Consider the following 26,596-nt stretch of genomic DNA (forward strand, 5'->3'; position numbering starts at 1 on the left):
CTCTAATGCGACGCTTCTCACAGGGACTAAAATCCTTGTCACGCTCACTGGCTTCTTTATATCAGATATTTCGCGTCCGGCGAGAATGTTTGATCAGAACCGTCGAAGAATGTTTCGAGACAGCGGGAAACCCGCGTCTAAAATGACCTGATTGTTTACTCTTCGCGCACAGAACGCGCCGCTGCTTTCAAACAAACGAGTCAAACACGCATGAAGTTTCAGTTGCATGTGAATTGAGTGGGCGCCAAATACCCCGGAAACGCAGGGGCAGTAGAGACAGTAGAGGATATCGCCATATACGGAGTCCAACATTTAAAAGGTCCGTGCTTAGGCTTCTTTGGCGACGTCCGCACACTGGTGATGCGGGACGGTTGGGCCTTCTATGGGCCGCGGCGATATGTGGTGGCTCGTGGCGACGCGTACTTGATACTGAAGCATGCCTGCATCGGCGTGCCCATAAATAAACTTTCAATAGGTGCAACTTGATGAAACGAGACTGATCAGCCGGAGTCTGAGCCGCGGCGCAGGCAAATTGCGCAGATCTGGGAAAGAGCGTTTTTTCGTGACTGGCGCAATGCTGGCGACGCGAGATCACGGCACTGGCAAACCTTACACGGACGCACAGAGGCGGCGTCGCGTAGGCCCTCCACGGGGCCCAGAAGAGTGCAGGGAAGAGGGAGACTCCGAGAAGTGGACAGCGATTGGTGGCAAGTGCCACGTGCTCGGTTTCATCGCGCACATTCTTGTTAGGTAATCATGAGTCACGTCCAACGATATACGTCGGCGGCTAACAGTTGGGAGTCGCCTTGAGCTGGCCCTGGAAATTCACACGGTTGGGAAGTTGTGTGCTCAGGATAGTGGAACCGTCCTTTCGGCGTTGCCGTTCGTGTCATATGTATTGCGAGCCGCGCGCTTTGTGTATGTTCGGGTCCTCGACTGTTTTGTGGAGGTTACTCTGTAGATTCACGGCACGGACTGCGATGGCGAGGATCAAAAGTAGGCAGCTGGAGGCTGTTTGAGGCCTTATGAAGATCGAGCGAGGTACTCGCCTGCCCCCCCAAAATGTCTGCTCGGCTACCTACCCCAACCGCTCAAAGTTCGCCTCCTGCCGTTGGGCGGTTGGGGAGACACCGAAGCCGCGATATAGAAGGATAAGTGATCACAAGGAAGTTCCCACGAGCTGACAAGTCATCATTCATACTTCAAATCTGCTCAGGAGAAAGCTGGTTCAGCGGGTAATAATCAATAGATTCTTCAAATTTATGCAAGCGCAAAACCTTTGCAGCTAACAAAATGGAATTCTCAATTGCAGGAAATATCAATCCGGCGCCCAATTTCCCTAAGTGTTGGCAGCTAAGGCTCTCTTGCTTTTAACATTGACTTGCTGATCGCTGATTTCACTGACATCTCCAGGAGCTCTTAATCAATCGTAATCGTCATTAACGGTAACAATTGACTTTTCAAATTGAAAGCTTTGTCATCGCGATGAGCTCAACAAGTTGAAGCGTCGCGTAGCGTTGCGTTGCAGAATGGTCACCTATACTGGTAAACTAGTATTGGCACCTATGGTGCGGGCCGGGGAGCTACCCACTCGGCTTCTCGCGCTGAAATACGGTGCGGATTTAGTCTGGTCGCCCGAGATCATCGACAAAAAGCTCATTCAATGCAAACGTCAGGTCAACGATAAACTCAAAACTATCGATTTCGTTGCACCCAGCTCCAATGACAACAAGCCACCTTGTGTCGTTTTCCGGACTTTTCCAGATGCTGAGCGTGGAAGATTGATTTTTCAAATGGGCACCTCTACACCTTCGTTGGCTGTCGAGGCCGCCATGGTGGTGATAAAAGATGTGGACGGCATAGACGTGAACGCCGGATGCCCCAAGCACTTCTCTATCCACTCGGGAATGGGTGCTGCACTGCTGAAAACGCCAGAAACCCTTTGTTCCATCCTTTCGTCGCTTGTGGAAAAAGTCGGCAGACCACATGAGAAGCCCATTAGTGTGAAGATTCGGATCCTTGATAGCGAAGAGCTCACGCTAAATCTTGTTAAAAAGCTCTGTGGAACGGGCATCTCGAATTTAACAGTGCATTGTCGGACGACGCCTATGCGGAACAGACAGGCGCCAATCAGAAATTACGTACCGTCCATTTACAAGATCTGCCAGGCAAATAACGTTAGCCTCATCATGAATGGTGCTATTCAAAGCTTGGAACACTTTCGCCAGCTCCGCAAACAGATGGATCTGCCCGAAACAATTGGCGGCATGATGGCGGACTGTGCAGAAGCAAACCCTACTGTTTTTAGCGAGGCCCCCTTGTCATGGCCTGATACCGCCAGAGCTTACCTTGACCTTGCATCCAAATTTGACCATAGCGTGAACAACGTCAAATACATGCTGAGCAGGATTATCCCTGGGAAATCAAAGTTTTACCAATATTTCACGCGTTGCAAAACTATGGAAGAGGTTATGTATGTCTCTCAGCAAATGGGAAGCGATGGCGAGGTTTTGAGTGACCCTACTGACTACTTAGCAAAGCGCCGTGAGCATGAGAGGATACTCAAACAAAAGGCGGGCGACATGAAGGCAAAAGCTAAGCAGAAGCAAGATCAAACAACAGCAAATAAGGACTCGGCTGAAGCTGAACTAACTAACTCTGAAAAAAGGCGAGAGGGTGGTTTAGAGGTTGGCATGGGCAAAAAAAGAGCAAAAATCGAATAGATGATTAACAATATTAGGTAGAGCTGCAGTGCTATCTATTGACCAAGCGCCTTACTTTCTACTTTTCCTGGCCAGCTGCCTGCTCGTGTTAAAATGCAAAAAGCATCATCCTAAGATAGAGTTGCGCGGGCCTATCATTTGGATTATGCGTTTAAACATCTGCAGAACAAGCAAACTTAGCTTCTCGATATTAGCTAATGGAAAAGCCATTCCCAGGTGTTGGGCCTCCATATGTTCTTCAGTGACAGTGGGGCTTTCGTTTGGGGGTTGGGTTTATGGTCGACATGAAGTTACAGGAATAGCGCCGTTCAGTTCGCAAAAGTTGACAGTATCTAAGAATAGCGGAAGTCTTACCTACCTTTAATTTGGATGTTTGTTTATAGTTACCTCTTTCTATTTGACGCCACTCGCTGGCACTATGAGCTTAACGGTCGGTGTCGGACTGCGCATTCTTGAAAAGCGGTACCATTACAAAGTTTCGTCATGGTATAGCCGGGCGGATGTTGGTAAACGAGATTCGCATCTCTTGACGAAATGTGATTTAAAGACTACTATATTAATCATGCCTTTATGCTTAGGAGGCTAAGGATACGCTGTTGGGGTCGGAAATCAGCTGCTAACCTTTTTAGTTCAGAAATCAGAAACTTTTTACTTATTTGTGTGCATTGTATTGCGAGCACTATATAGACTGTTCTAAATGTACATTAACATATAATATAAATTCACCGGCTGGGTTTCACTAACATATCTTGAAACCCGGCCTTAAAAGTTTTGGCAATCAGGAAACTCGAGGAAGCGGTCAGGACACGTCCAAGAAAGACATCCTACAACAACAACAAAGAGGTGCAATCTAGACAAAGTCCCGTCTCTGAATGCCGCCAACGCGCTTTGTATCAAGCGGTTCTAAAATAAAATAAACTGGACAACTGTAATGGAATTATCCAGAAATCAGGCGCATGGAAAGAGGCTGCTATCATGGTTAAAATCCGCTCAGCCCTTATTTAAGACTGTTGAGAATCTTTGCTTTGTCTTCGGCAGACAGCAATTTCAAGACCTCGCTCAAGCCACTGATCGCGTTTTCATGGTCGCTTCTGATGGACTTTGCGAGATTTTGAGCAAATGACTCAACCTTCAATGCCTTTAGATGTTCTTCCAGAACACTGTAGTTCTCTTCAATCCAATTGGCCACAATTCTGTCATCCTCTCTGTCAACTGAGGCAGGGTACCATGAGCTTAGTCTGGCAATCTTCTCAAGTCTTGGAGCGTTTGGAAGCTCTGTGTTCAATCTCTTCATCAAGTACTCCTCGTTGAGTCTTCTCCTTAGTCTCCAGAAGAAGAAGCGACGAGCCTCTGGCCAATCTAGTTCCTTGCTGATGACACCCTTAGCAACCATACGGCCCGATCTGTCATGCAAGTCAGCAAACTGAACGGTGATCTGGTGGTAAATAGGCATCAACATTTTTTCACGGGCAGCAAGCTTCGTGGCGATCTCTTGATGCTTCTCGACAGAGAGACCTGGGTCAGACATCTGGGTTTTCAGATTCTTGTAAGTTTCATCCAGTCTCGCCATAGTGGCAAGCAGCTTCTCTCTACGGTACTTGATTCCAACCATTCCTTCTGGTTCTAAGACACCAGCTCTAGAGTTGACATCAGCATACATTTCCATTTGTTCGGCATTGATCGTAGGATCAACAACAACCCAAGAGCCACCTCTCAGTTCGCCGGTGGGTGGAATGTAGGTGAAAATAGGTTGCTTGTATCCAACTAATGCGTCAACAATGAAAGATCCGTACTTCAAAACTTCATTGTACATGTCACGTTGACCACCCGAGAAACCTCTCCAGTTAGCCATGATCATCAATGGCAGCTGCTCACCATAATTGAAGTCGTTAATGGCTTGAGCAGTCTTGAAAGCAGAGTTTGGATACCAAACCTGACCAGCCTCTTGAATCAAAGATTCGGTAGAGACGGGGTTAGCTGGGTCGGCTGGAATCATGTTTTCTACCATTCTTGTTTCAACGCCGATAACACCAAGAGGAATACCTCCCAAACGAGCTCTTCCGACGACAACTCCCTTAGCCCAGCCAGATAGAGTTTCTTGGAAAGAGCCCTTGTCAAACAGACCGTATTCGAAGCCCTCGGGAGTGTTGCGACCCTCGATCATCCATCTAACGTCATATGGCTCACTAGTCGATGGTGTGAAGTCCACTTCTCTGTCCCATTTGTCTTCTGTCTCGAGGATAGGAACAGGCAAGTCACGTCTTGCTGGAACGTAAGACAACCATTCCATGATCTTTTGGACACCAGCAAGGTCATCCTCTGCAGTCAAGTGAGAAACACCATTGTTGTACATGATTTGAGTACCACCAAGCTGCAAGTTAGAAGAGTAAACTTCGCGACCGAGAAGCTTGTTGATAGCAGGGGCACCAGTCAAAATGATAGGCTGACCCTCAATTTGAATGGCTCTTTGTCCCAATCTCACCAGGTAAGCACCAATACCGACAGATCTGCATGTAACGAGAGTAATCGTGAAGATGTCTTTGTAAGCCCTGGAAGTTGCACCAGCGATCAAACCGGAACCCTTCAAACACTCAACACCTAGACCATCATCAGCACCAATAATGGACTTGATAACGAAGCGTTCCTCACCATCTTCGACCACACGCTCTGTGACAACAGAAGCGTCCTTGGCTTGCTTCTTCAGCTCAGCCATGCCTTCAGAAGACAAGTATAGGTATTGGAAGCCCTTGGCTGGGTTCTCAGGGTCGTTCCATGAAACGTTAAACAGAGGAATCAGTTCCTCAGCAACACCAATTCTGGCACCGGAGTTAGCCGATAGGTAGATTCTTGGAATACCACGCTTTCTGGCGTATTCGGTAACTTTGTTGAAGAATGCATCTTCCTGAGGACCGAAAGATCCGATCTTAAAGGTGATATCGTTGGCAACAATAACAAATTGACGGCCGCGAGGGTATTCAGGCGTCTTGACAGTGACCTTGAAAGCAACCATACCAATAGTGTTAGCACCAGCCTCACGGTCAATTTCCGTGAGTTCACCATCCTCTTCTTCAATCAGTTCATTGGCAATGAAGAACTCGTCGGAAAGTTTTGTCTTTGGCGAAATCTTTTTCCACTGAGAAACAGTTGCTTGACGGAAAAGCTCTGGGAAATCGTAAACGTACGTGGTACCCATCAAATGAGCCTTGTAACGCTTTGGTTGCAAAGACTCCTTCGCAGGGTATGGGGTAGCAATAGGTCTCAAGTGCATGGAGCCTGGCTTGTCTAGAGACTTGAAGACCCATTCACCTTGGGCGTTCTTGACCTCGGTGTAAAGCTCGGTCTTCACCACGTAACCTGAAACGTTGTTGATCAAAGCTCTCAAAGGAACTGGGGCGCCAGTTTGAGGGTCCTTGATGATAATACGAATTTCAGCGGCAGCAACACGCAGTCTGAGTAGTCTTTTACCGAATCTCTCCAAGAATCCGCCAAAGGCAGCTTCGACGTCCTCTGGAGAAACATCGAAGACAGCAGAGAAGTGGATGAAGATGTGGTTCAAATCTGAGTTAGAAGTATCAATAACCTCCAGGTTGTCAAGAATGTTACTCATCAGGCGGTTGGCCTCAGAGGTCAGGTATTCCTGGATAGTAATATCATCGCTGATACGGCCGGTTCTGATGATACCCCTTGTGAAAAACCTCTTGTCCACAGCAGAGTTCTTACCGGTGGCTTCATACACATGAATGTTTCTGTTTTCAGTGAACAGTTGCTTGATGTTGAAATTCGACATTCTTCCGAGTTCAAGTTGGAAGGCAAGTGCTGGCTCAATGTGACGAATGGTTTCATCTTCGGCGTAGCTTGGTCCTCTGAAAGTGAAGTACTTTGGATATGTTCCGTCTTCGTAACCAAAAATGAAAGTGATACGACGAATAGAGGCCTCCACAAGCTGTTGCTTGTTCATGTCCAAAATCTCTCTCAATCTCCTCAAGACTTCTTCTTCCGATTCGAAACCGTCAGTCGAAGAAACCGAGACGTTGGCAACGTTACTTAGGGTAGCGTTGCTACCAGATCTGTCCGGAACGGGTCCGCTGGAGGAAGTGTGATGGGGGACAAGCTGTAGACCCTTTGAAAGCCCCTCGTCAACATCGTCCAAATGGGTAGACGCAATCAAAATACCAGTTCTTAGGGGTTGGTTGTCACCCTCAGAGACGTAGGTAAGATCAGACACCGAGATGGCTCTGTGCATACCAAGTTTGCTCTTCATCTGAGGAACGGAGGCAAAAGCAGCAGAAGGAAGCTGGAACTTCCACTCCACAACAGCGTTGTTTGCATGATTGTAGTGCTTCAGGTCTCCAATCGTGTAAGCTCTGTAAGCACGACGAATGTAAACTTCAGCAGCTGCGGCAGCAACAGAAGGATCGCGATGTGTGAGGAACTGGGTCAGGACATCGAACACGACGTAGTTGGAATCGATCAAATCCTTTAAGATTTCCAAGTCAGGGTCAGTGCGCTTGTTGTCAAAGGCGCCGTATGCGGTTTGGACAACAGAGCTTCTCAAAATATGCTCGATCTGGTCAGTTCTTTCTCTCACAGATGGCAAGGCAGCCTGAATCAAGATTTCTCTGGCCTGTAATGCAACCTTGGCAGTAGCCTTGGACTCTAACTCGACAATTTGCTTCAAAGGTTCCGAGATGCGAGAAGAGACCTCAGAAGACATTTTGCAGAGTGGCTGGTAATGCTTCAGAATAGCCAAAATCAAGTTGTTCTTGGCTGAAACGCGAGAGTGAGACAAGACAGTCAGGGCAACGCGGTCCAGATTTTCAGCGTTTTCGTCACGCAGTTTCAAGATAACATCTTCTTCACGAACGTTGGTGCCACTGAAGAGCTTCTCGACTTGGTAATAGTTCTGCAAGAACTTGGCGAATACAGAATGTTCATGAGCCTCCAGACCATCGGCATAACGAGTGCTTATGTCGAGCAAAGGTTCAATCACAGTACCAAATAGTGGATCATCTGACTCTTTTTGCGCAGCTTCAAGCATCTTGCCGAGTTGTCTGGCAGGGAAGTGCGCGTTTCTGCTCAAAGAGCGGTTGACCAACTGTTCAAGCTGTTCGTCAAGCTTGATAGGCAACCTTGAGTGCAAAGCAGAAGATTGCATTTTCCATTCCGAGTAAGGCAGTTGAGGGTTTCTCAAAACCTCAATCAGCTGTTGCAGGGAAGCATTCATGATAACTTGATTGTCATAACCATTCAGGATATTCTCAAGAGTTGAAACCAAGGATCTAAACTTGTATGCTGGCTTAGTACCTTCAACGATTGGGGCACCCATGTCTGGCAGCATACCCTCGAATGGCATGGCGTGCTTGACCTTGGTAGGATCGTCTAAGGCCAAGATGGCCAAGATGTCACCAGCTGACACAGTGGAACCTGGTTGTTTCAACAGCTGAACGATACCGCTTTCTTGGGAAACAAGAGGCATTTGCATCTTCATAACTTCAACCTCAGCATATGGCTGGCCAGCATTGACGTGATCGCCGTTTTCAACCAAGAACTTAACGAGCTTACCTGGAGAAGGGGTACGGAGCTGGGTAGGATCGTTTTCAACTTCTAGAAGGGTCGTCATAGAGTCGACAGATAGTCTGGTGGCTGAGACTTCCTCCTTCCAGTAGATGGTGTGGGATCTACCGCCAACGGCGATCAACAAACCGCCATCAGAAAGCTTGCGGACACCAACCTCACACTTAGAACCGTTGATGAACAAAGTGTAACGGTCGTCAGCGGATTTTGCCACAGTGAACTTGTAGCGCTTTCCATCATGAATGAATTCGACAGGGTACATTGTTTGCAGGAGAGACTTGTTAGGAACTTGACCCTTTTGCAAGCTGGTAATGAACTCTTTACGGCCATTTTCAGAAGCGATAAAAACCTTAGTGGCAGCACCGCAAATGACTGCCAAAGTGGGATCTGGTTTCTCGGCGGTCATCTTTTGAGAGATCAAGTCATCCAACCACCCGGTTGTAATGGAGTTGCCCTCAAAGTCTTCGGTTTCCAAAAGCTTGATGAGGTATTCAACAGTAGTTCTGAAATCACCTCTGATAGATAGCTCTTTCAGGGCAACAACCATATGCTTACGGGATGCCTGTCTGTTCTCTCCAAATGCGAAGATGTGTCCGAATTGAGAGTCCGAGAAGGAGTGGATACCACCACTGCTTGACACGGAGAAATAACCCCAGACATTAGAAGAAGACCGGAAGTTTAGCTCGTGCAACGAACCACCTGAGGGTTTGAAACCCTCATTAGGGTCCTCTGAAGTAATACGACAGGCGGTACAGTGGCCCTTTGGAGTTGGCTTTCTCTGGATTTGCTTGGAATCTTTAGAACTGAAATCAAAGTCAATTTCAGTAGCAGTGTGAGGGTCCACCCCATAAAGTAGTCTAATGTCTTTAACTCTGTGCATTGGGATACCCATCGCAATTTGAAGCTGGGCCGCGGGCAGGTTAACCCCGGTCACCATCTCAGTAGTAGGATGCTCAACCTGTAGTCTAGGGTTCAGCTCCAAGAAGTAAAACTTGTCATCATCATGAGAGTATAAATATTCCACAGTACCAGCGGAAACGTAACCAACCAATTTACCCAGTCTGACAGCCGATCTCTCCATTTCAGAGAACGTGTCAGGCTTCGCGATAGTGACGGGCGCTTCTTCTATGATTTTTTGGTGACGTCTCTGAACGGAACAGTCACGACCAAACAGCGAGATGTTTGTACCATACTGATCGGCCAGCAGTTGTACTTCCAAGTGGCGAGCCTTACCAGCCAACTTCATGATGAAAATTGGAGAGCCCGGAATCTCATTGGCAGCCTGCTTGTAGAGTGGAATAAAGTCTTCTTCTCTCTCGACCTTTCTGATACCCTTACCACCACCACCTTCGGAGGCCTTTACCATGACTGGAAAGCCGATCTGCTTGGCTTTAGCCAGACCGTCCTCGGGGGAGTCGCAGCAACCTTTTTGGTAGACATCATCGGTGACAGATACCAGACCGTTCTCTTTATCTAAGTGGACTTGATCGACACCAGTACCGGACCATGGGATACATGGAACGGAGGCATGTTGGGCGACGATAGTAGAGGAGATTTTGTCACCCAGGGATCTCATGGCGTTGCCTGGAGGGCCGATGAAAATGACTTTACGTGGAGATTTGGCTAGCCTCTCGGGAAGAAGGGGGTTCTCGGATGCGTGACCCCACCCAGCCCAGACGGCGTCGACGTCGGCTCTCTCGGCGATTTCGACAATGAGGTCGACGTTAGCATAGTTGTTGTTGTTGGTGCCACCGGGGACTTCGACGTACTGGTCAGCCATACGCAGGTATTCGGCGTTGGCTTCCAAGTCCTCGGGAGTGGCCATGGCCACGAATTGGACGGCACGCTCGTTGCCGAAAGTCTCGTAGGCCCACTTGCGTACAGATCTGATCTCTTTGACAGCTGCAATACCATTGTTGGCGATAAGCACTTTAGAGATGACGGTGTGGCCGCCGTGGCACTTGACGAACTCTTTCAGAGGCGAGTCTTCGGCCTTTTCCACGGTATTCAGCCCCAAGAAGTGAGGGGCTAGGCTGGCATGTTTCGAGGTATAGTCTGTAACTTCGTATTGATCTTTTTGGGAGACGCCCACTTCGGATAGACTCTCTTCGCTCATACTGTAAAGGCGGGATTGACGCCGGAAAGATACTGCGAGATTGTTGTAAAGGGGCCAGTGCTGGTGAGGCTTACTGGAGGTATAATAGAAACAGTGTCTGAAGGGACGTGGGAATAGCTTAGGGAGCCTTGCTAGAGATAAACTGTTGAATAGGGACAAAAGCCTGCTGTGTCGGATGTTAGTAGCTCGTGGGAGAAACCCGGGCGTGCGGTACAGGAAGGAGGAGGCACCGAGTGGCGACAAAACAGAAACTGGGCCCAAGAACGACGGCTGGTACCCTGGGGTCTAACCGCCCTAGGACCTTTTTTTTTTTGTCCTTTCAGGCAATTTTTTCCTGCGCTCGCTGCTGACGCGTACAGGCCCGCTTCATGCGGAACTTTGTTGGGAAACCAACAAAAATACGACAAGCGAGAGCGACCGAGGGAGAAAAAGAAGAATGTTACACGTGCCTCTCACGTGCTCCGTCGCCGTCCGTGCCGTTCCGTTGCCCGCTTCGCGTGCCGCGGCCTCTTGATTCCTGCGCTCCTTCCACTGGCACAAGCCATGACATACCTGCTTCTGTTGCAATTCAAGTGTCGAGTTCGTGTGTAAGTGTTTCAGCAAATCTCGAAGTTTAGTGCACGCAGTACTCTCAACTTGTAGTTGTGTTGTTGTTGTTGTTGTTGTTGTTTGAGTAGAACCGCGGTCCGTGCTTCTTTTGATGCTCAATTGGCGTGATTAGCAAGTACACTACACGTCTATCTTACAGAAGTTGCCACTTTACTGCTGGAGTTGTGCGAATGTGACAGCCGCCGAAGTCCCTATATTCGAACATATTCTATCCTGCAATATATATATACCTCCTCGCGACTGGCCACAAAAAGAGCGTCACTTCCCAACGCGCCCCTTGAGCCAACCGCCGGGGGCGCTTCCCATTTTGTTGGGGAGCCTAAAAACACCGAACTACGCGGTAAGCGCGTGCGGGAAGTGGCGCGCTTGTCAAGCATGGGCGGGTCGCCCAACAAAATGGCGGGCGAGAGGCATGCGGGTTTTTCTGGGCGGGCCTTAGTGAAGGAGGGCCTTAGTGAGAGATGACCTCAGAGTGAGGTCAACGGTTGTTGGACGGATCTATCGCTGGGAACGATGGCTTGGCGCTCACGTGTGTGGATGTGCAATCACATGACTGTCACATGGGCAAATCTGTTCTGTTCCGTATGGTACGATTATATGTGTCATGATAGACGGTAAGAAGCGCCGCTCGTCGTAAGGCACCGTTGAGCTTTGAAGTCGTGGACAGATCACTATTTCCCGCGCTGACTAACTTCAGAGGGAATGCGGTTGGAAGCTCAGGGACAAGGCCTGCGTGCTGGCTCCTGTTGGTGTTGGGAGGATGCTGAGTTTGGACTCTTCCGTGCCATCGGGCTATAGTGAGGGCTGTGGGGCGCAAGGGGGAGGGGCAAGTCGCGAATTTGTGTAAAGCGTAATTTTAATGATGTTGCCGTGCTAGAGGCTTTTGGTGGGGGCAGTAGGATGAGGGCGCGCCTAAAGGAAGGTCTCAAATTTTTGACCAAAATAACTACACACACGCAAACCAGCCCCCCGAGACGTCTATGGAGCACCTCTGGCTCGCCTCTGGCACAGCGACCGCGCGCGGCTCCGAAGCGCTTCTGAGGCCAATTCACGTGACTTATCTGCCACATGACTCTTTCATGTGATCTATATGGCCGTCCTCCGACCTCGTCGTGAGCGACTATGAAAAATTTTTAAGTACAACTACATCAACCTCGAAGTACGCTCCAGTACACTCCGTCTAGCAAGCATATAAGCGCCAGCTTTCGCAAGGATCCCAGCTGTTGAAATGTCGTGGCTTTTTGGCGGAAGCAATAAAGAGACCGAGGGCTCCCAGAAGACCGCTCAGGACGAATCAAAACTGCAGAGCACGTTGGGCTTCGACCCTAGTCAAGTCACCAATGTGTCCAGCATCATTTCAACACCTGGTGCGCTGGATCCTGCAAGACTACATCCCTTAGCCGGCCTAGAGCGTGGTGTAGAGTACCTGGATCTTGAAGAAGAACAGCTATCCACCATGGAGGGCTCGCGCAGTCTCATTCCTTCCAGAGGTTGGACTGACGACTTGTGTTACGGGACAGGTGCCGTGTATCTGATTGGTTTGGGTCTAGGTGGCTCTTATGGGTTTTTTGAGGGTCTCAGAAACATCCCTCCCAACAGCCCTGGCAAGTTGCAGCTAAACACAGTCTTGAACCACATCACCAGAAGAGGTCCCTTTTTGGGCAACAACGCAGGTGTGCTCACGCTCACTTACAACCTTGTCAACTCCACCATTGACGGATTGAGAGGAAAACATGAATCTGCTAACTCCGTGGCTGCGGGCGCCCTGACAGGTGCCATCTTTAAATCCTCGAAGGGTCTCAAGCCGATGGGCTACGCTTCCGGTATGATGGCCGTCGCTGCAGCAGGTTGGTGCGGACTCAAGTCGGTCCTATTGTAAGAGATACCATTAATGACTTTAACGAACATGCTTTGTGGGAAAGGGCTATTTTTTTCCAATGCGCGAAATCATAATGCAATTGCGCTCCTGAAGGTCAATCATTCATGTACTATATCATCCTGGTCTTAAAGGGGAAGCAGTTTGTCGCAGTCCTAGTCCACGAGTTTAATCTCGTCCTTGCAATGACTTTTCCATTTTATTTTTGAATTATTTCTGTTGCACTTGTACATATTTTTCCATAACTACGCAAGTTGAGAATGTGGTGATAGATGTGGAGGCGCGAGCGTGGTGACTATTTGCGACCTTTTTTTAATTTTAATTTCTCCAAGGGGCAGCGTAGCATCGTCCTCTGCAACGTGCCCGTCGCTGTTGTAGCTTTGTAAGTCTTTAACCAGTCGATCTATGTCGACACTTGGGTACACTGCGTCTTCGTAAACGTCATCTGTCTTGTCAATGCCTGTGAATGCAACGCGGTTTGGTGTCCCGGGCTTAAAAAGCAGCGTTCTTTTGTGAAATACAGAATCGGTTGCCAGGTCGATCAGTTCGGTCTTAATATCAAAAGGATGAATCCCGCTGTCTAGCAAGTTAGCCACCATTCCAGATACAATGGGCGAAGCCATCGAGGTACCTGAAAATGCTACCGGCTTGAAAGGCGGCACGTTTGACAAAGATTCAATTTTGACCCCAGGAGCAAAGATATCAACACAATTGCCCCAATTAGAAAATCTGGCAATTGTATCGGTTCGATCATCAAACGCCCCGACAGTAATCGCGGATAGCGAGGACGCAGGACTGCTCCAGCAGGCGTTGGCATTAGAGTTTCCTGCGGCAACCACAATTACTACCCCCGCTTCAAGGGCAGCCTCTACAGCCTGATTCAAAACTGTGTTTCTAAAGGAACCAAGGCTCAAATTTGCAACGCAACCGCGCCGACTTTTGCGACAGTGATTCACAGTGAACTCAATGGCACTGATAACCGACGTCAGATTACCTTGGCCCTTTGCATTCAAAGCCTTCACCTCGATCAAAGAAACGTCTTTGGCGACGCCGAATTTCCTGGAACCAATAAGCCCCGCAACGTGCGTGCCGTGTCCGTTAAAGTCCCCGGGGCCTTCTCCCACAAGATCAGCCCCAAATTTAGCACGGCCCTCGAGCTGCGGGTGCTCCTTGTAGATACCTGTGTCAATTACGTAAGCATTGACACAGGTACCTGAGAATTCGTCATCATAATAGTAACTAAAATTCGTGGCCGGCACAGAAATGTTCTCAGGATCGTAAGGAAGGGCAGTCCGCCGCGATATGCGAGCCAAGTGACGTGGGGCTTTTTTTTGAGCTACAATGCTCAGAACATCATCGTCACCTTCGTCCTCTCCTTCCTCATTGTCGTCATCATAGTCACCATCTTCGTCTTCGTCATCGCCCCAGCCTTCGAGCCCCTCAACAGCATCGAAAACGTTGAACTCAACATTAGGAACGATTTCTGCTATTAAAGGATTACCTCGGAGCTTCGAGACAAGACTGAGAGGAAAGTCGACAGTCAATCCTTCGAATTTGCCAAAGGAAAATGTCCTCAGAATTTTACCTTCGGAGAAAACATCTAATATGCCATCACTTATTCGGGATTCAACAGCTTTCGCCAAAGTCCTAGGTGCTTTTAGGCGCACTAAAAATTCTTCTGCTTGTGCTAACGAAGCGGAGGTCGCAACCAGTGCTCCAATCAAACTGGTTCTCATTCTCGGGGCGAGGATAGAAAATAGATGACAGTGCACTAGAATGGTGCAAAGAGCAGACAAAGAGAGATTAGGACGCACCGAGCTTTATAGGTCTCTCAGCACAAACTGCTTCCCTGACGCTTCAGTACTGACGCAAAAAGATGAGCACGTGACGCAATTTGGTTTCCGTCAGAACGACATTTTGGCGATTTATCGCGGATGCACAACGGATACGCTTAAGTTGGTCTATTGGTAGCTGGGTTTGAATTGCAAGCCTGCTTGAAGCTGCGCAAAAACAACGCGCACAAGCACTTGTAGCTCAGGATACGGTGATGCTAATGAAGACGTTCTAGCTCTTCCGGTCTCCGTGTGACCACCAACCCCGGGAAATGTGATTTTAGCGAACTCAGCACCACGGAAATATTATCTCGTAGCACGCCAAAATCGCGTCACGGGTGACAAGTTGCCAGTTCGGCCTTTGGTCCTCGAAGTCTATGACAAACAAATACTTGCGAGTGTACCCAGTGTCATATTCATACACTATAATCTGGCCGCATTCTTCTCTGTCCAACCGCAGTGCGCCTCGGTGGTCTCTTACGTCTCCAATCCAAATCTCCGAACTCGTCGGTTGTATAATGTTTGTGTTGAGTCCACGGTTGCAATGGGAATCAACGTGCACTGGTTGAAAGCAGTTATAACATTGGATAGAGTCGATGGAACTCAGAGGGCCTGGTGCTAGTAATGTTTTAAAAAACGAGCGGCTCGTTGCGTATTCCTCGAATTTGTTCAAGATGCTGTTCACAGATTCAAAATGGAGATTGTCCCGCACAGCATCCAAGTCTGAGCCTATGGTGGACAGGATCAGGTTCTTCGCCTCTTCGGTGCTGGATATAAGGCCACATTTGAGGGATCTGCGGATCAAAAGCCTGACGGCCACCAAATAGACATGCGGAACAGTGCTTTTGCTAAAGTTTAGCCGCTCCCAATCCCTGAGCACCTCGGACTGCTCTGCGCTTCTGACCGGGCGCAAGGGTCCTAGGGGCCATGTTCCGTTTTTTCTCTTCTCTTCGATGCACAGTGCTCTGACACCAACGAAAAAGACTATGTAACTGAGTTTTCCGCAATAACTGGGCGAAATCCACCCAGGGTACAATCAGGGTCCACGTTCCTAGTCATTAACTCTACAATGAGTCTCTCCTCTGCCTCGCTCGGAAGCTTAGCAGCCTTCCCATACTCATCCGGGTAGATGCCTTCTATGCCCAGTGCCTTCAGCTGCTCGATGAGCTTTGAGATGAAAGGAATGAAATCGTCCTCGGTAGACACAGGTTCAACCGAAACAGCCTGTACGTCCATCTCACTAGCGTCGCCCTAGCACTGTCTTGCATATGGAACTTCGGATTCCGATTCCGTGTCAGAACTGCAAGGTGTGCGCCAGTATATAGTTCGCAAGTTTAGCTCTCACGTGCTTGTCGCCATGGCCACAGCTGCAAACCACTTAAGGCCTTGCGATGACGCGCTTGCGCTCGGCTTCCGCCAACGTAAGCATGCCTTTAAGATCCTGCCCGAAGTGTCCGCAGCCTCAACGCGGCATTCCCTGTGACCTTCCACTATGGCTCTCAGCTCATCGCTCGGCGTACAGCGAGCATCCCAACGGCTCCTCGGCTCCTCGGATCATGCGGGTTCTCGTGGCTACCCGACGATCTTCTAGCTCTGATTACCTGCATCTCACATCATCTTGTGCCTGCTTCGCTGGGCGTCTTCGCGATTCTTGCGCCCTCGTCTTAATACTTAAACGAGCCATTCCCCATCTGCTACAAACCTACACAGCCTCGTACAAAAACCTAAATCCGCAAACGCCTGATCTTGCCCTCTGCAAGACACGCTGTTCTCCAGTAGTTTACATGTCTTTAGCCTTTTGAAGGTGTACCACGGCTAACTTCTTGTCAAATGGTCTGAGTTGGGCCGGTGTAGAAGTTAACCCCGATGCGATAATTTTTCATCATGCTATAAAAGGGAACAGGCGGGGGACGCAGCGAAAAAAATAATCATATGTCTCCGAGCAAAGAATTGTACGGACTTCCCGAAGCACAAGCTAAAACAGTTCTAAACGCAAACAAGATACAATGAAGATTCTTACTGAAGAAGAAATCGAGGCGCACCACTACCACACACTCTCTGGTGGTGTCAAGGGTACCGTGGCAGGTCTGGTGATCTCGGGCTTACTGTTCAGATACGCGCCAGTCAAGTTCCCCAAGTTCCAGCCTAAGCGCATGCCTTGGTCGCTGAAGACTGCCATGTTCATCACCCCTCCAACACTGTTGGCCTCGATCGGTGCTGAGGAAGCGTCGACGAGCTTCGACAACATGATGTACGGATCGGGTAGTGCATCACGTGATGCCATCGAGGAGCATCGCCGTTGGAAGTCGCTGCCTCTCTCAGAGAAATTGACAGAGGGCGCCTCTAACCACAAGTACAAGATCATCGTGGCCGCATGGGCCGCGTCCATGTGGGGATCGTGGAAGTTTGTCGACAGAGACCCTATCATGACCAAGACGCAGAAGGCCGTGCAGGCCCGTATGTACGCTCAGGGCCTGACGGTGATGTTGCTGCTGGGTTCGATCGGTCTGTCGATGTACGAGGAGAAGCTGCACCCTGACGCTAAGAAACTCGACCGCTCGAAGCGCTGGGAGCGTCTGCTCGAGCGCGCCGAGGAGGAAGAAGCCCGCGCCCAAAAAGAGGCCGGATTCCGGAGCAACGAGGACCGTGTCAAGGCTAAGATTTTCAAATAATCGAGGCGCGCTGATGCCACGTTGTAACGAACATTTCATGACCCCAACTTCACTCCCAACTTTGTCCTTTTTGCGCTGCTTACAGGTTTAGATAGATTGAGTAATGCATACGAATTATGCCAAACCGCTAAATTTTTATATTTACATGACGGGGGAGCAAATGCTGGAGCTTCGTAGTCCAGTAGCGCGCTCACCTGCGCTTTCTCATACCAGCTTCGAGGTCGCCGACGTCCAGCTTTGTGCCTCTGATGTAGTAATGCTTGCTTCTTTGTCTTCTGCCATCCGCCCTTCTGATTAAGTCGATACGCTCAACTAGTGGCGAGAAAATAGGCACCCGAACCTCCACAAACGTCTTGGAATACTGGTTTCTTAGTAAAATCGATGCGTCTTGCTCCAGTGCTTTCCGGTCCACGGAAAGTACGTACCCCATGAGGTTGTCGTACTTGCACTTCTGTTGGTTGTATGCTACACGCACCACGTCACCGGCCCGCAGTCTTTCTTTGTTATGCGACGAGATGAGACTGCGTCTCCATCCTTCGGGGTCAAGTTTCTTGTCCAGTTCTTGCTTAGACAAGCTGCTCAAGAGATTGTGGTTTGAAGGACTTTGCACGGCGGGATACACGGGTATCGTTTTGAAGGTGGTGCTTTTGACCTGGTACCCTCGGGAAAACGTTTTAGAAAAGCCCCTAAAGCCCAGCATGATGGTCTTATTCCTTTGCAGATGATGTTCTTGCACGCTGTGATAATACTGTCTTCAAAATTTTTGGTCAAAAGTTCTACTACTATAAGTTTCGTGGCACAAGACATGTTTCCATGCTATTAGAAACAATACCGAAAGCCCAAAATAAGTGCATGAAAGACAAGAGAACTCATACCGCTGGCCATCACTGACTGAGAGAAGATCTGAGCAGATTGAGTACCAGCACGAAGTAAAAAAAATCGTAGCTAACTTCGTGGTGCTCCGCGGATTGTAGTATTTACGCTAATGTACATAATGCAGTGTCTCGAGGGAGAACGCGGTACTAAAACCGAGGTCTTCTCTTCCTACCTGTGAATTTAGAGTCTTTAGCAACCTTTCTACCCCTTTTACGCATCAGCTCTTTCTTACGGTTGATATACACCTTATTGGATTCAACCTCCTTCCGACGATCGCGCTTTGTTTTTGCGAGCTCTTCGGCATTCATGGTGACGCCTTGCAAGTTCACTTGCTCTTCTTCTTGCGACGCCCCCGCGCTCAATACAAGATAGTATTTCTTGTTCTTTTTGGACTCTGGGTCGTCGACCACTAGACCGCCACTAAAGCCCGCCACTTTGGCTGCGCCTAGTATTTGTTCAGTCTGGTCGTCGTTCTTGGGGTAGAACTGCGCAACAAACTTGCCTCCCTTTTTGAGGCAGGCAAACAGCGTATTGAAGAACCGCATCAGTCGCTGTTTGGGGTCGTTGTAAGATGTGTCTGCGTTACACAACCATTGGATCGCAGAGATACTGATAGCCGCGTCGAATGTTCCGGCGCGGAACGGCAGGCCTTGGCCCATGTCATGTAGCATAAGATCTCCTTCCAGCTCGCGTGTGAGCCCTGTGGCCAGCATCGAGGGTGAGATATCGACGCCGCACCAAACGTGGCCTTCTTCGGTCAGAATCTCTCCACTGAGGCCGGAACCGCATCCAATATCTAGAACAAAAGACATATGCGACAAGTTTAGGAGCTCCAGCGCACGCAGCGACATCTTGGCCTGGATGTGCTGAACTCTGGTGGACGAAGTGTACTTCTGAGACTCGGAGTCATTGTAAAATACTTCTGGTGGGGCCAAGTCTTCTGGACGAGACATCGTGAGCTATGCGGAGATGTATGGGAACGCGTAGAGTTAACTGCCAGTTCCGTGATAAGTATGTACCTATCCGATGAGATGAGATGAAATTTTTCAGCAGGCACACCTGTCAGTAAAAAAAAGAGTGATGCGATTCAAGACGGTGGACGCGACACGCATCAAGATGAAGAGATGCACACGCCGGAGGTCCAAACTATTAGCATGAATTGATCTGTAGGCGATGAGAAAGCGCTAGTTTGTGCGTAGTTAATGCGCTTCCATCGTTGGTGATGATATGGCATCACGCCAAGTTATGATGGTCCTCGAGTCGAAGCTTTGCGTGCATTTACGGCCGGACGTCGAGCAAACTCTTGGCACTTCAGCTTTCCAAGCCTAGTCCGAGAGTTTTACGTAGGAGCGCGCACGGTGGATGTTTCATCAACATTTCTCAAGTTAACGGGAGGCCGCACTCTGCTTCCGCTGGGGACAAAGAGCAGAACTCGCCATTTCTAAAACGAGATGTGGTTTCGAGCGCATTGATTTTGGAACACCGTAATCAGGCAATGCTTTTCTGTTTTGTTCATTTTGCGCTTCAAGCTGGCGACACAGCTCGAGTAGACTGTGAATAAAAACCTTTCCACGTAGAAGCTACAAGAATTCGCAAATGCCATCAAACCCACCACTAACGGCCGAAAGATGAGCACTCCACATATCCTGCTTCCAGACCACTAGTTTATCTCGACGTTAATTACAAGGTCTGTGGCTCCAAGATTGCCCGTCAACGATGACGTGACTTCACATAAACGATCCGCCAGAGCGCTCGCTGCCACACCTGCCTATCGCGTCTACCAAGGCCAAGGGGCCAGAATTACTAGAGATTGCTACATACGCCGCAGCCATTCTTTTAGCGCGTTTCGCTCGGCACTTAGCCGCCCAGCTCGCGCAGATCTCACAGAAGGCACTGCGCGTGTGTAACGACATAAAAATACAGCAAAGCACCTCACTTAAAAGTTAGACCTCAACTTCTTAGTAATCAGCTAGGCACTTTTCGCCAATATGGCAAAGTATAGAGTGCCTAAAGCTTTGAGGACAACTTAATGTAGATGCGATAATAGGAAAATATGTATGTTCAAAGCGCCAGGCCAAAAACGCTTATATCAACGAAATTCCCCTGGATGTGCCTTTGCAACGGTTCGTAGTGTCAATTATAGATGTTGTTTGGGTATGCGCAATGATGGTGCCTAACGGTTTCCGAGTCGTTTCCTGCCTTCTTGAAGCCTTTACGAACACGAGATGCCAGCGTCCTAGTCAGACCCAATATGGCCACAAAGGCGCGGTATGAAAGCCTCTCCCTGACAACGGGTTCCTAAACGAACCTGCGGAACTACAGGTTCTTTCTACTGAACCAAGCCAGCGGGGCTAGAATGCTACGTGCTGAGCTATGGACAGCTTTGCAAGGACCTGCTTTACTAGACAGAAACTCTTGGAAGTGGATCTCGAGGCCCCTTTGTTATGCATCCGTATCCGCCAGACGTCTTCTAGTTACGATTTCAGACGCGGATGCAAGCGGATCACTTCCCGTCGCAGCATTGACGGTACGCGCAGTCAAATTTTGCTCTATACTGGCCTTCTCGAGACCGCTTGGTTGTCGCGCATGAAAATTAGGATTCTTCATATATATCAAAGAAGTCTTGACTAATATCATACCACTACAAGTAGCTCTGCACAAAGAGAGCATTGAATAGTAATCAGAGCTTTAGCGGCTGAACAGTCAGAAACAATGACAAAAGACCCAAAACGGCCTAAGAAGGTTCTAACCCAGGAGTTCGAGAAGATCCAGGAGATATCGAAAAACACGGAATCGCGCCGCCCGCTTCCGGGTGTGGAAACGGGCATGGAGGAGTATGGTTCTGAGAATGTCCCCAAGAAGCAGGACGAAGAGCCGTTATACAAGAGTTACGCGGCCGTGCTTCACAACAAAGAGAAGCACCGGTTTCACTGGCAGACAGGGGAGATGAGATCCCTATTTGGCGACGTCGGTTTCGACCGCAGAAATACCATCATGGACAATCTAGTCGAGAGTTCTCTCACGGAAACGTCTTTCAAGGGGGCTGGCTGGGGTAAGCTGCAGCGCGAAAAGGAGATTGAGGCTGTCCCCGCAGGGGCTGACCCTGAGAGGGTCTTCTTCAACTTCTCGGGGTTCTACGTTCTGTTTTGGATGATCGTGGCCTTCATAGTGCTGCGAGTCGGCGTCGATTACTATATTTCACACAATGGGGATTTGTCACAGTCCGAGATATTGAGATTTATGACCACTGACTTGATCTCTGTCGCTATGATCGACCTTGTCATGTACCTGTGCACATACTTCGTCGTTTTCGTGCAACTAGCCTGCAAACATAAGTGGATCACCTGGAATAACTTAGGCTGGTACTTAACCTCAGCATTTGAAGTCACATTTGTGCTCGTGTTCCTTTATGTGGCTGAAAATGTGATGAAATTCCACTGGGTTGCCAAGATATTTCTCTTCCTCCACTCATTGGTACTTCTGATGAAGATGCACTCTTTTGCGTTCTACAACGGCTACCTGTGGAACATCACTGCGGAGCTCGATTTTTCAAAGAAAACCCTGGCTAAATACAAAGACTATACTCTTGAAAAAGGCTTCAAGGAGGCGCTCGAGAAAAGTGTCGAGTTTTGCGAGTTCGAGCTTAGCTTGCAATCGCCCAATTTAAAATTCCCTGACAACCTCACGTTGAAGGGATATTTCACATACTCAATGTTCCCCACAGTTGTATACCAAATCGAGTATCCAAGAACGGAAAAGATCAGATGGATGTACGTGTTTGAGAAGCTCTGCGCCATTTTTGGAGTTATATTCGTGATGATGATTGTTGCTCAGTTTTTTATGTACCCCATCGCTATGCGCGCTATGGCTGTTAGGGACGCTGGAATGCCCATTTTTTGGGAGCGTATCCGTGAGTGGCTATACCTGCTCCTAAAACTTGTACCCAGCTTTATTATGATGTATTTGTTGGTGTGGTACTTGATTTGGGACGCTATATTGAACTGCATTGCTGAGCTGACTCGTTTCGGAGACCGGTACTTTTACGGCGACTGGTGGAACTGTGTTTCGTGGGATGAGTTTAGCCGTCAATGGAATGTACCAGTCCATCAGTTCCTTCTAAGACATGTCTACCACAGTTCCATCAGTTTTCTGCAACTCAACAAAACGCAAGCAACATTAATGACGTTTTTCTTGAGTTCAGTTGTGCACGAGCTTGCTATGTACGTCCTTTTCCAGAAGCTGAGATTCTACCTGTTTTTCCTACAGATGGCTCAGATTCCACTAGTCCAGCTCGGGAACTCTAGATTCCTCAAGGATAAGAAAATTCTCGGGAACGCTATATTTTGGATTGGTATATGCACAGGTCCTAGTCTGATGTGCACGTTGTATTTAACATTTTAAAGCATCACTATGTGATTACTGTCTATTCCAAAATATATTATTTACAAGTTAGAATTACTTCATACAAACAGTACCTCACAGGCGGCCCTATCACCTGTAAATTTCCTCAAACGGCCTTGTGTCACCAAAGCAACTGTCCCACACCTCGTTCACTATTTTCTCAGCGTGTTTCTGATCCTTACAGTTGGGGTTGCCCATCACACTGAGTGTCGCGCGTCTTCGCACACATTCCTGATGCCCCCCACTAACCTTGAACCCAAAGCCTCTCCTAGAGAACTCCTGCATAAACCTGCACTCTCCGCTTAGACTTGATGCACGTATCTCAGAGCATGCGTGGTGCTTCAGGTTAAGCCAGTCCACCTGCCATTTTAAGTTATCGAAATAATGTACCATCTCATGAGCCATGGTATCTTCGAGATGCCATTTGTCGCGAATTCTATTTTGACAAAGTAGAATTCCTAGTTCTGGATGAAAGCCACCGCTTCTCCACTCTGGACAGATATCGCAAATGATCTTGGACTCATCAAACTTGAGCGCGTTTGTATCTTTCTTATTAAGCTTTGCAATCTGCTGGGCCATGAATATGACTGTGGGCGAGTATTTCAAGAGCCAATCGCGATATTCGTAGCATTTGTTGCACTGATCCCTTTGAATGATAAACTGATAATCGTTTTCATACCGGTCCTTTTCGACAGTAGTAAGGCCTAGCCCTGTTTTGTACTGAAAAGTGCGTCTCCACCAATTGAAACCTCTGACAGAAGATTCATCTAGCGGTGGCTTGGGTCTCTTGATCTCCTCGTTGGGTGGAATTACGTCTCCCATGGCTCTCTCGAGGATGGTTGCAAATATCCTGCGTGGTAGTTGGTTTAGTGTTGAAAATTTTGGAAGGTTATTCATCTTTAACAATGTCATCGCCTCTAGTTGTTGAACTATTATAAAGCTCACTCAAAGCCTCAGATTTTAAATAAATAGCACCAGAGATGAACATTTGGATTGCTGCTAGTGACGGAAGGGCTGAGCTTGTCGAGAAGTTTCTCTCGGAAGGGTTCACCGCAGAATCAAAAGATCCTAACGGATACACGCCCATTCACGCCGCTGCTTCATATGGTCACATTGACTTGCTGCGGGAGCTTTGCTCCGCGCCTTACAGCGGGAGCGTCAACGTGAGGGACAACGATGGAGACACGCCGCTGCACCACTGCGAGGATGCCAACACTGCCCGTGTTATCCTGGAAGAGCTCGGGGGAGACGCTAAACTGACAAACAACGAAGGAAAGACCGCTTTGGCTGTGTGTGAAGAAGATGGAGAATTCACAGATCTGATACAATATCTGAGAGGTGTCAGTGGCCAACAAGAGGAACCGCTCGGTATTGACAGTGAGCAACTAGCCCAATTCAAAGACAATTTGCGCTACACCCTCGAAAATGATCCCGAAACAGATGATCCTCAAAGCATTGAGCGTCGCCAAAAGCTGGAGCAAATCCTCAACGGAGGGAACCCAGAGCAAGATTTAGAAAACTATATAAGGGACCTTGTTCGCTCTCAACTTCTTGCTGATGATGAGCCCAGCAAGAGGAGAAAAGATTGAAGGAGCCTAAGAGTCCTAGACAAGCGAGTGTCTACTGTGTAATATCTAAGGTACGTGGTTAAAAGGGAATTTAAGTGCAGATGGCCTTGAATGTGTTCATCGCTCACCGAGCGGCCAGTACCCGTCTCTTCATAACACGTGACCATAAGAACCTTTCACTTTTCTAATCTGTAAAAAGTGGTGGACACCAGTTTAATAGATCGTATATCTGAAAGGGTTTAAGTCAAGCCAATCTTCTCAAAAATGTCCATTCTGGAACCCTTCCTGAAGCTCTCAAACTATGCGAATAAGCTGAATGAGAAGTACGCAGCTATGCCCATCGGAGAGCTGCGTGCGTTGACTCTCGCAGAGCGCATTCGTTTCTACAACTGGACCTTTGAAATATGGGCATTGGCGCTCTTGGCTGCGGTATACGGTGCCTACGTAATCGGAACCCGCCTGAACAGCAGACGTGCAACCCAATTGTTTGACTCCTTGACCGATGGGTTCCAGAAATTGGCCTTCGCCAAGGTTGGGTTCTCTACCAAGGCCGGCGAAAAGAAACAGTACGTGGCAGAACAAAATAACACCTGGTACACCACTTTTGCTACTGGCCGTTCTTCTATTGAAAGCATCACCGCGCGTGCTCACATGACAGCTCGCTACAACCCATTGACACTGTTGATGGAGCGTGTTGTGGGCTTATTTTTCCCCAGCTTATTTGAGAAAGACCTCGGCGAGTTCTTGGAGGTGAGCATTGTGCCTAACGGGATCTACGTTACCAGTCCTAATGCTGACCTACCTAAGGAAGATGCTGTTACCGCAATTCTTTCAAGGTTCAAGTTCATTGCCTCCATTGTTAACAAGTCTGTCATGACGAAGGCGCGTGAGACTAACTACTTTTTGTCCTTAACTCACACCTCCGAGAGTGAAAAGCTACCTGTGGAGTATGTATTCATGTCCGAAAGCAACCAGCTTAACGGATTCTTCGAACACTACGCAGGACCCGAGTTCAAAGACTTGCTAGCCAAATGCTCTCGCTTCTTGTCTTTCGTCAGTTTCACCGACCTGCCAGAGGAGAAGCCAATCACCGACAAGTTGTGGAACCTCAAGCAAAAGCCCAGATGTGTCATCCACTGTGAGTTTGTCACCGGTACTAAAGACCTCAACCTCTTGAATCAACTTATCGCTGAGATTGTCAAAATTTTTGACGCGGTGACTCAAGACTATGCGCAAAACCCCACAAAGGCCTTTTTGACTAACGATATGTTGAAAAAGGCCTCTAACTTGCGTTCTCAAGAACTTCAAAAAATCGTGAAAGTCATGAAGCAAGTCGAAAGAGAGCTGGCGCAAGAGAAAAAGCAGGACGTCGAAAGGGAGAAGAGGCGCCAGATGAGGTCCAAGTTGAGTGGCCAAGAGCAGGACAAAATTGACCAAAAGATGAGAGAGAAGCGTGAAAGACGTATGAGAAACAGACAAAAAGTGAGGATGTGAAGCTCCTTACGCCTGACTTGCTCGCTTCATGCGATGCCCTTAAATGTTGGTGACCATCTGAGTCCTATATGTACAAAATCTTGAACGCTATTTACAGACCTAAATAATATAAGGCGACAGACCCGCGTTGACCTAGATATCGAGTCCTGGGATCTTAACATCGTTAATAGTTACGCCGCTGTTAAAAACCCTTGGCGCTTGCTTCTCGGCGTCAGGCTTCTCGCTTTCCTTCGTCTTCTCGCTTTCCTTAGCATCGTTTCCCTTGATCTTTTCAGCAGCCGCTTCGATTTGCCTTTTAACTGCCTTCTGAACAGATGTTGCCCTAGCCGCTGCAGCGGCTATACTTTCTGCACGCAGCCCCTCATCAATTTCCTCTTCATGGAGAATGTAGCGAGCACCGTTGCTCAAGTGAAGGTAGTTTCTCATGAGCGATGGACTAACTTGTGTAACTTGGCCTTTGTAAAGCTGGAATTGGGGGAAATCTTTCAGCAGTTGTACCTTGACCTTTTTAGAACGCTTGGAAAGCGCAGAATAAGCCCTGAGGGCTGGTGCCTTGAACATTGCGGTGTTTGTTTTGACTGTATTCTAACTTTAGTGTTGGTCAAAATTTTTCAATATAGCTAGTTACAAGACTAAAGCTACACAGCCAGTTTGAAAAGGTTCAACATCCATAGTAACGCGGCATTGGTTTGAGCATGGCCGTTGAATTGATGTGGCTTTGAGGTTCCTTAAACAGTTTTTACGCTGTATTTTACCTGACTTTGATTGCAACATGACGCTTCAAAGCCCTTGTCATAACAGCCAGCCAATGCGATCTCCCGGGACGCCGCGTAATAGCTATGAACCAACAGCGGA

General features: G+C 48.4%; 12 protein-coding genes across 12 annotated transcripts; 6 read left to right on the forward strand and 6 right to left on the reverse strand.

The window, feature by feature from the left end:
• Nucleotides 1-1,529: 1,529 nt before the first annotated feature.
• SMM1 (tRNA-dihydrouridine(20) synthase (NAD(+))) lies at nucleotides 1,530-2,723 on the forward strand (the record flags this gene model as incomplete). Its single annotated transcript, XM_002551675.1, has 1 exon — nucleotides 1,530-2,723. The coding sequence occupies one exon, from the start codon at nucleotides 1,530-1,532 to the stop codon at nucleotides 2,721-2,723; it is 1,194 nt and encodes a 397-aa protein (XP_002551721.1).
• Nucleotides 2,724-3,720: 997 nt separating this feature from the next.
• On the reverse strand, nucleotides 3,721-10,413 carry ACC1 (acetyl-CoA carboxylase ACC1; the record flags this gene model as incomplete). The annotated part of the gene is made up of 1 exon (XM_002551676.1): nucleotides 3,721-10,413. The coding sequence occupies one exon, from the start codon at nucleotides 10,411-10,413 to the stop codon at nucleotides 3,721-3,723; it is 6,693 nt and encodes a 2,230-aa protein (XP_002551722.1).
• A 1,837-nt stretch (nucleotides 10,414-12,250) lies between these two features.
• TIM23 (protein transporter TIM23) lies at nucleotides 12,251-12,901 on the forward strand (the record flags this gene model as incomplete). Its single annotated transcript, XM_002551677.1, has 1 exon — nucleotides 12,251-12,901. One exon carries the CDS (start codon nucleotides 12,251-12,253, stop codon nucleotides 12,899-12,901), a length of 651 nt encoding a protein of 216 aa, XP_002551723.1.
• A 242-nt stretch (nucleotides 12,902-13,143) lies between these two features.
• RRT12 (Rrt12p) lies at nucleotides 13,144-14,634 on the reverse strand (the record flags this gene model as incomplete). Its single annotated transcript, XM_002551678.1, has 1 exon — nucleotides 13,144-14,634. The coding sequence occupies one exon, from the start codon at nucleotides 14,632-14,634 to the stop codon at nucleotides 13,144-13,146; it is 1,491 nt and encodes a 496-aa protein (XP_002551724.1).
• Nucleotides 14,635-16,736: 2,102 nt separating this feature from the next.
• Nucleotides 16,737-17,402, forward strand: RCF2 (Rcf2p; the record flags this gene model as incomplete). The annotated part of the gene is made up of 1 exon (XM_002551679.1): nucleotides 16,737-17,402. One exon carries the CDS (start codon nucleotides 16,737-16,739, stop codon nucleotides 17,400-17,402), a length of 666 nt encoding a protein of 221 aa, XP_002551725.1.
• Nucleotides 17,403-17,592: 190 nt separating this feature from the next.
• IMG1 (mitochondrial 54S ribosomal protein bL19m) lies at nucleotides 17,593-18,102 on the reverse strand (the record flags this gene model as incomplete). The annotated part of the gene is made up of 1 exon (XM_002551680.1): nucleotides 17,593-18,102. One exon carries the CDS (start codon nucleotides 18,100-18,102, stop codon nucleotides 17,593-17,595), a length of 510 nt encoding a protein of 169 aa, XP_002551726.1.
• A 322-nt stretch (nucleotides 18,103-18,424) lies between these two features.
• Nucleotides 18,425-19,231, reverse strand: BUD23 (18S rRNA (guanine1575-N7)-methyltransferase; the record flags this gene model as incomplete). The annotated part of the gene is made up of 1 exon (XM_002551681.1): nucleotides 18,425-19,231. One exon carries the CDS (start codon nucleotides 19,229-19,231, stop codon nucleotides 18,425-18,427), a length of 807 nt encoding a protein of 268 aa, XP_002551727.1.
• A 1,759-nt stretch (nucleotides 19,232-20,990) lies between these two features.
• Nucleotides 20,991-22,679, forward strand: KLTH0A06204g (sterol O-acyltransferase; the record flags this gene model as incomplete). Its single annotated transcript, XM_002551682.1, has 1 exon — nucleotides 20,991-22,679. One exon carries the CDS (start codon nucleotides 20,991-20,993, stop codon nucleotides 22,677-22,679), a length of 1,689 nt encoding a protein of 562 aa, XP_002551728.1.
• Nucleotides 22,680-22,769: 90 nt separating this feature from the next.
• Nucleotides 22,770-23,501, reverse strand: ATP23 (putative metalloprotease; the record flags this gene model as incomplete). The annotated part of the gene is made up of 1 exon (XM_002551683.1): nucleotides 22,770-23,501. The coding sequence occupies one exon, from the start codon at nucleotides 23,499-23,501 to the stop codon at nucleotides 22,770-22,772; it is 732 nt and encodes a 243-aa protein (XP_002551729.1).
• Nucleotides 23,502-23,659: 158 nt separating this feature from the next.
• KLTH0A06248g (uncharacterized protein) lies at nucleotides 23,660-24,268 on the forward strand (the record flags this gene model as incomplete). The annotated part of the gene is made up of 1 exon (XM_002551684.1): nucleotides 23,660-24,268. The coding sequence occupies one exon, from the start codon at nucleotides 23,660-23,662 to the stop codon at nucleotides 24,266-24,268; it is 609 nt and encodes a 202-aa protein (XP_002551730.1).
• A 243-nt stretch (nucleotides 24,269-24,511) lies between these two features.
• Nucleotides 24,512-25,741, forward strand: KLTH0A06270g (uncharacterized protein; the record flags this gene model as incomplete). Its single annotated transcript, XM_002551685.1, has 1 exon — nucleotides 24,512-25,741. One exon carries the CDS (start codon nucleotides 24,512-24,514, stop codon nucleotides 25,739-25,741), a length of 1,230 nt encoding a protein of 409 aa, XP_002551731.1.
• Nucleotides 25,742-25,873: 132 nt separating this feature from the next.
• On the reverse strand, nucleotides 25,874-26,302 carry MRPL50 (mitochondrial 54S ribosomal protein bL9m MRPL50; the record flags this gene model as incomplete). The annotated part of the gene is made up of 1 exon (XM_002551686.1): nucleotides 25,874-26,302. The coding sequence occupies one exon, from the start codon at nucleotides 26,300-26,302 to the stop codon at nucleotides 25,874-25,876; it is 429 nt and encodes a 142-aa protein (XP_002551732.1).
• Nucleotides 26,303-26,596: the final 294 nt, after the last annotated feature.

This window comes from Lachancea thermotolerans (genome assembly GCF_000142805.1).
Source record: "Lachancea thermotolerans CBS 6340 chromosome A complete sequence".
NCBI lineage: Eukaryota > Fungi > Ascomycota > Saccharomycetes > Saccharomycetales > Saccharomycetaceae > Lachancea > Lachancea thermotolerans.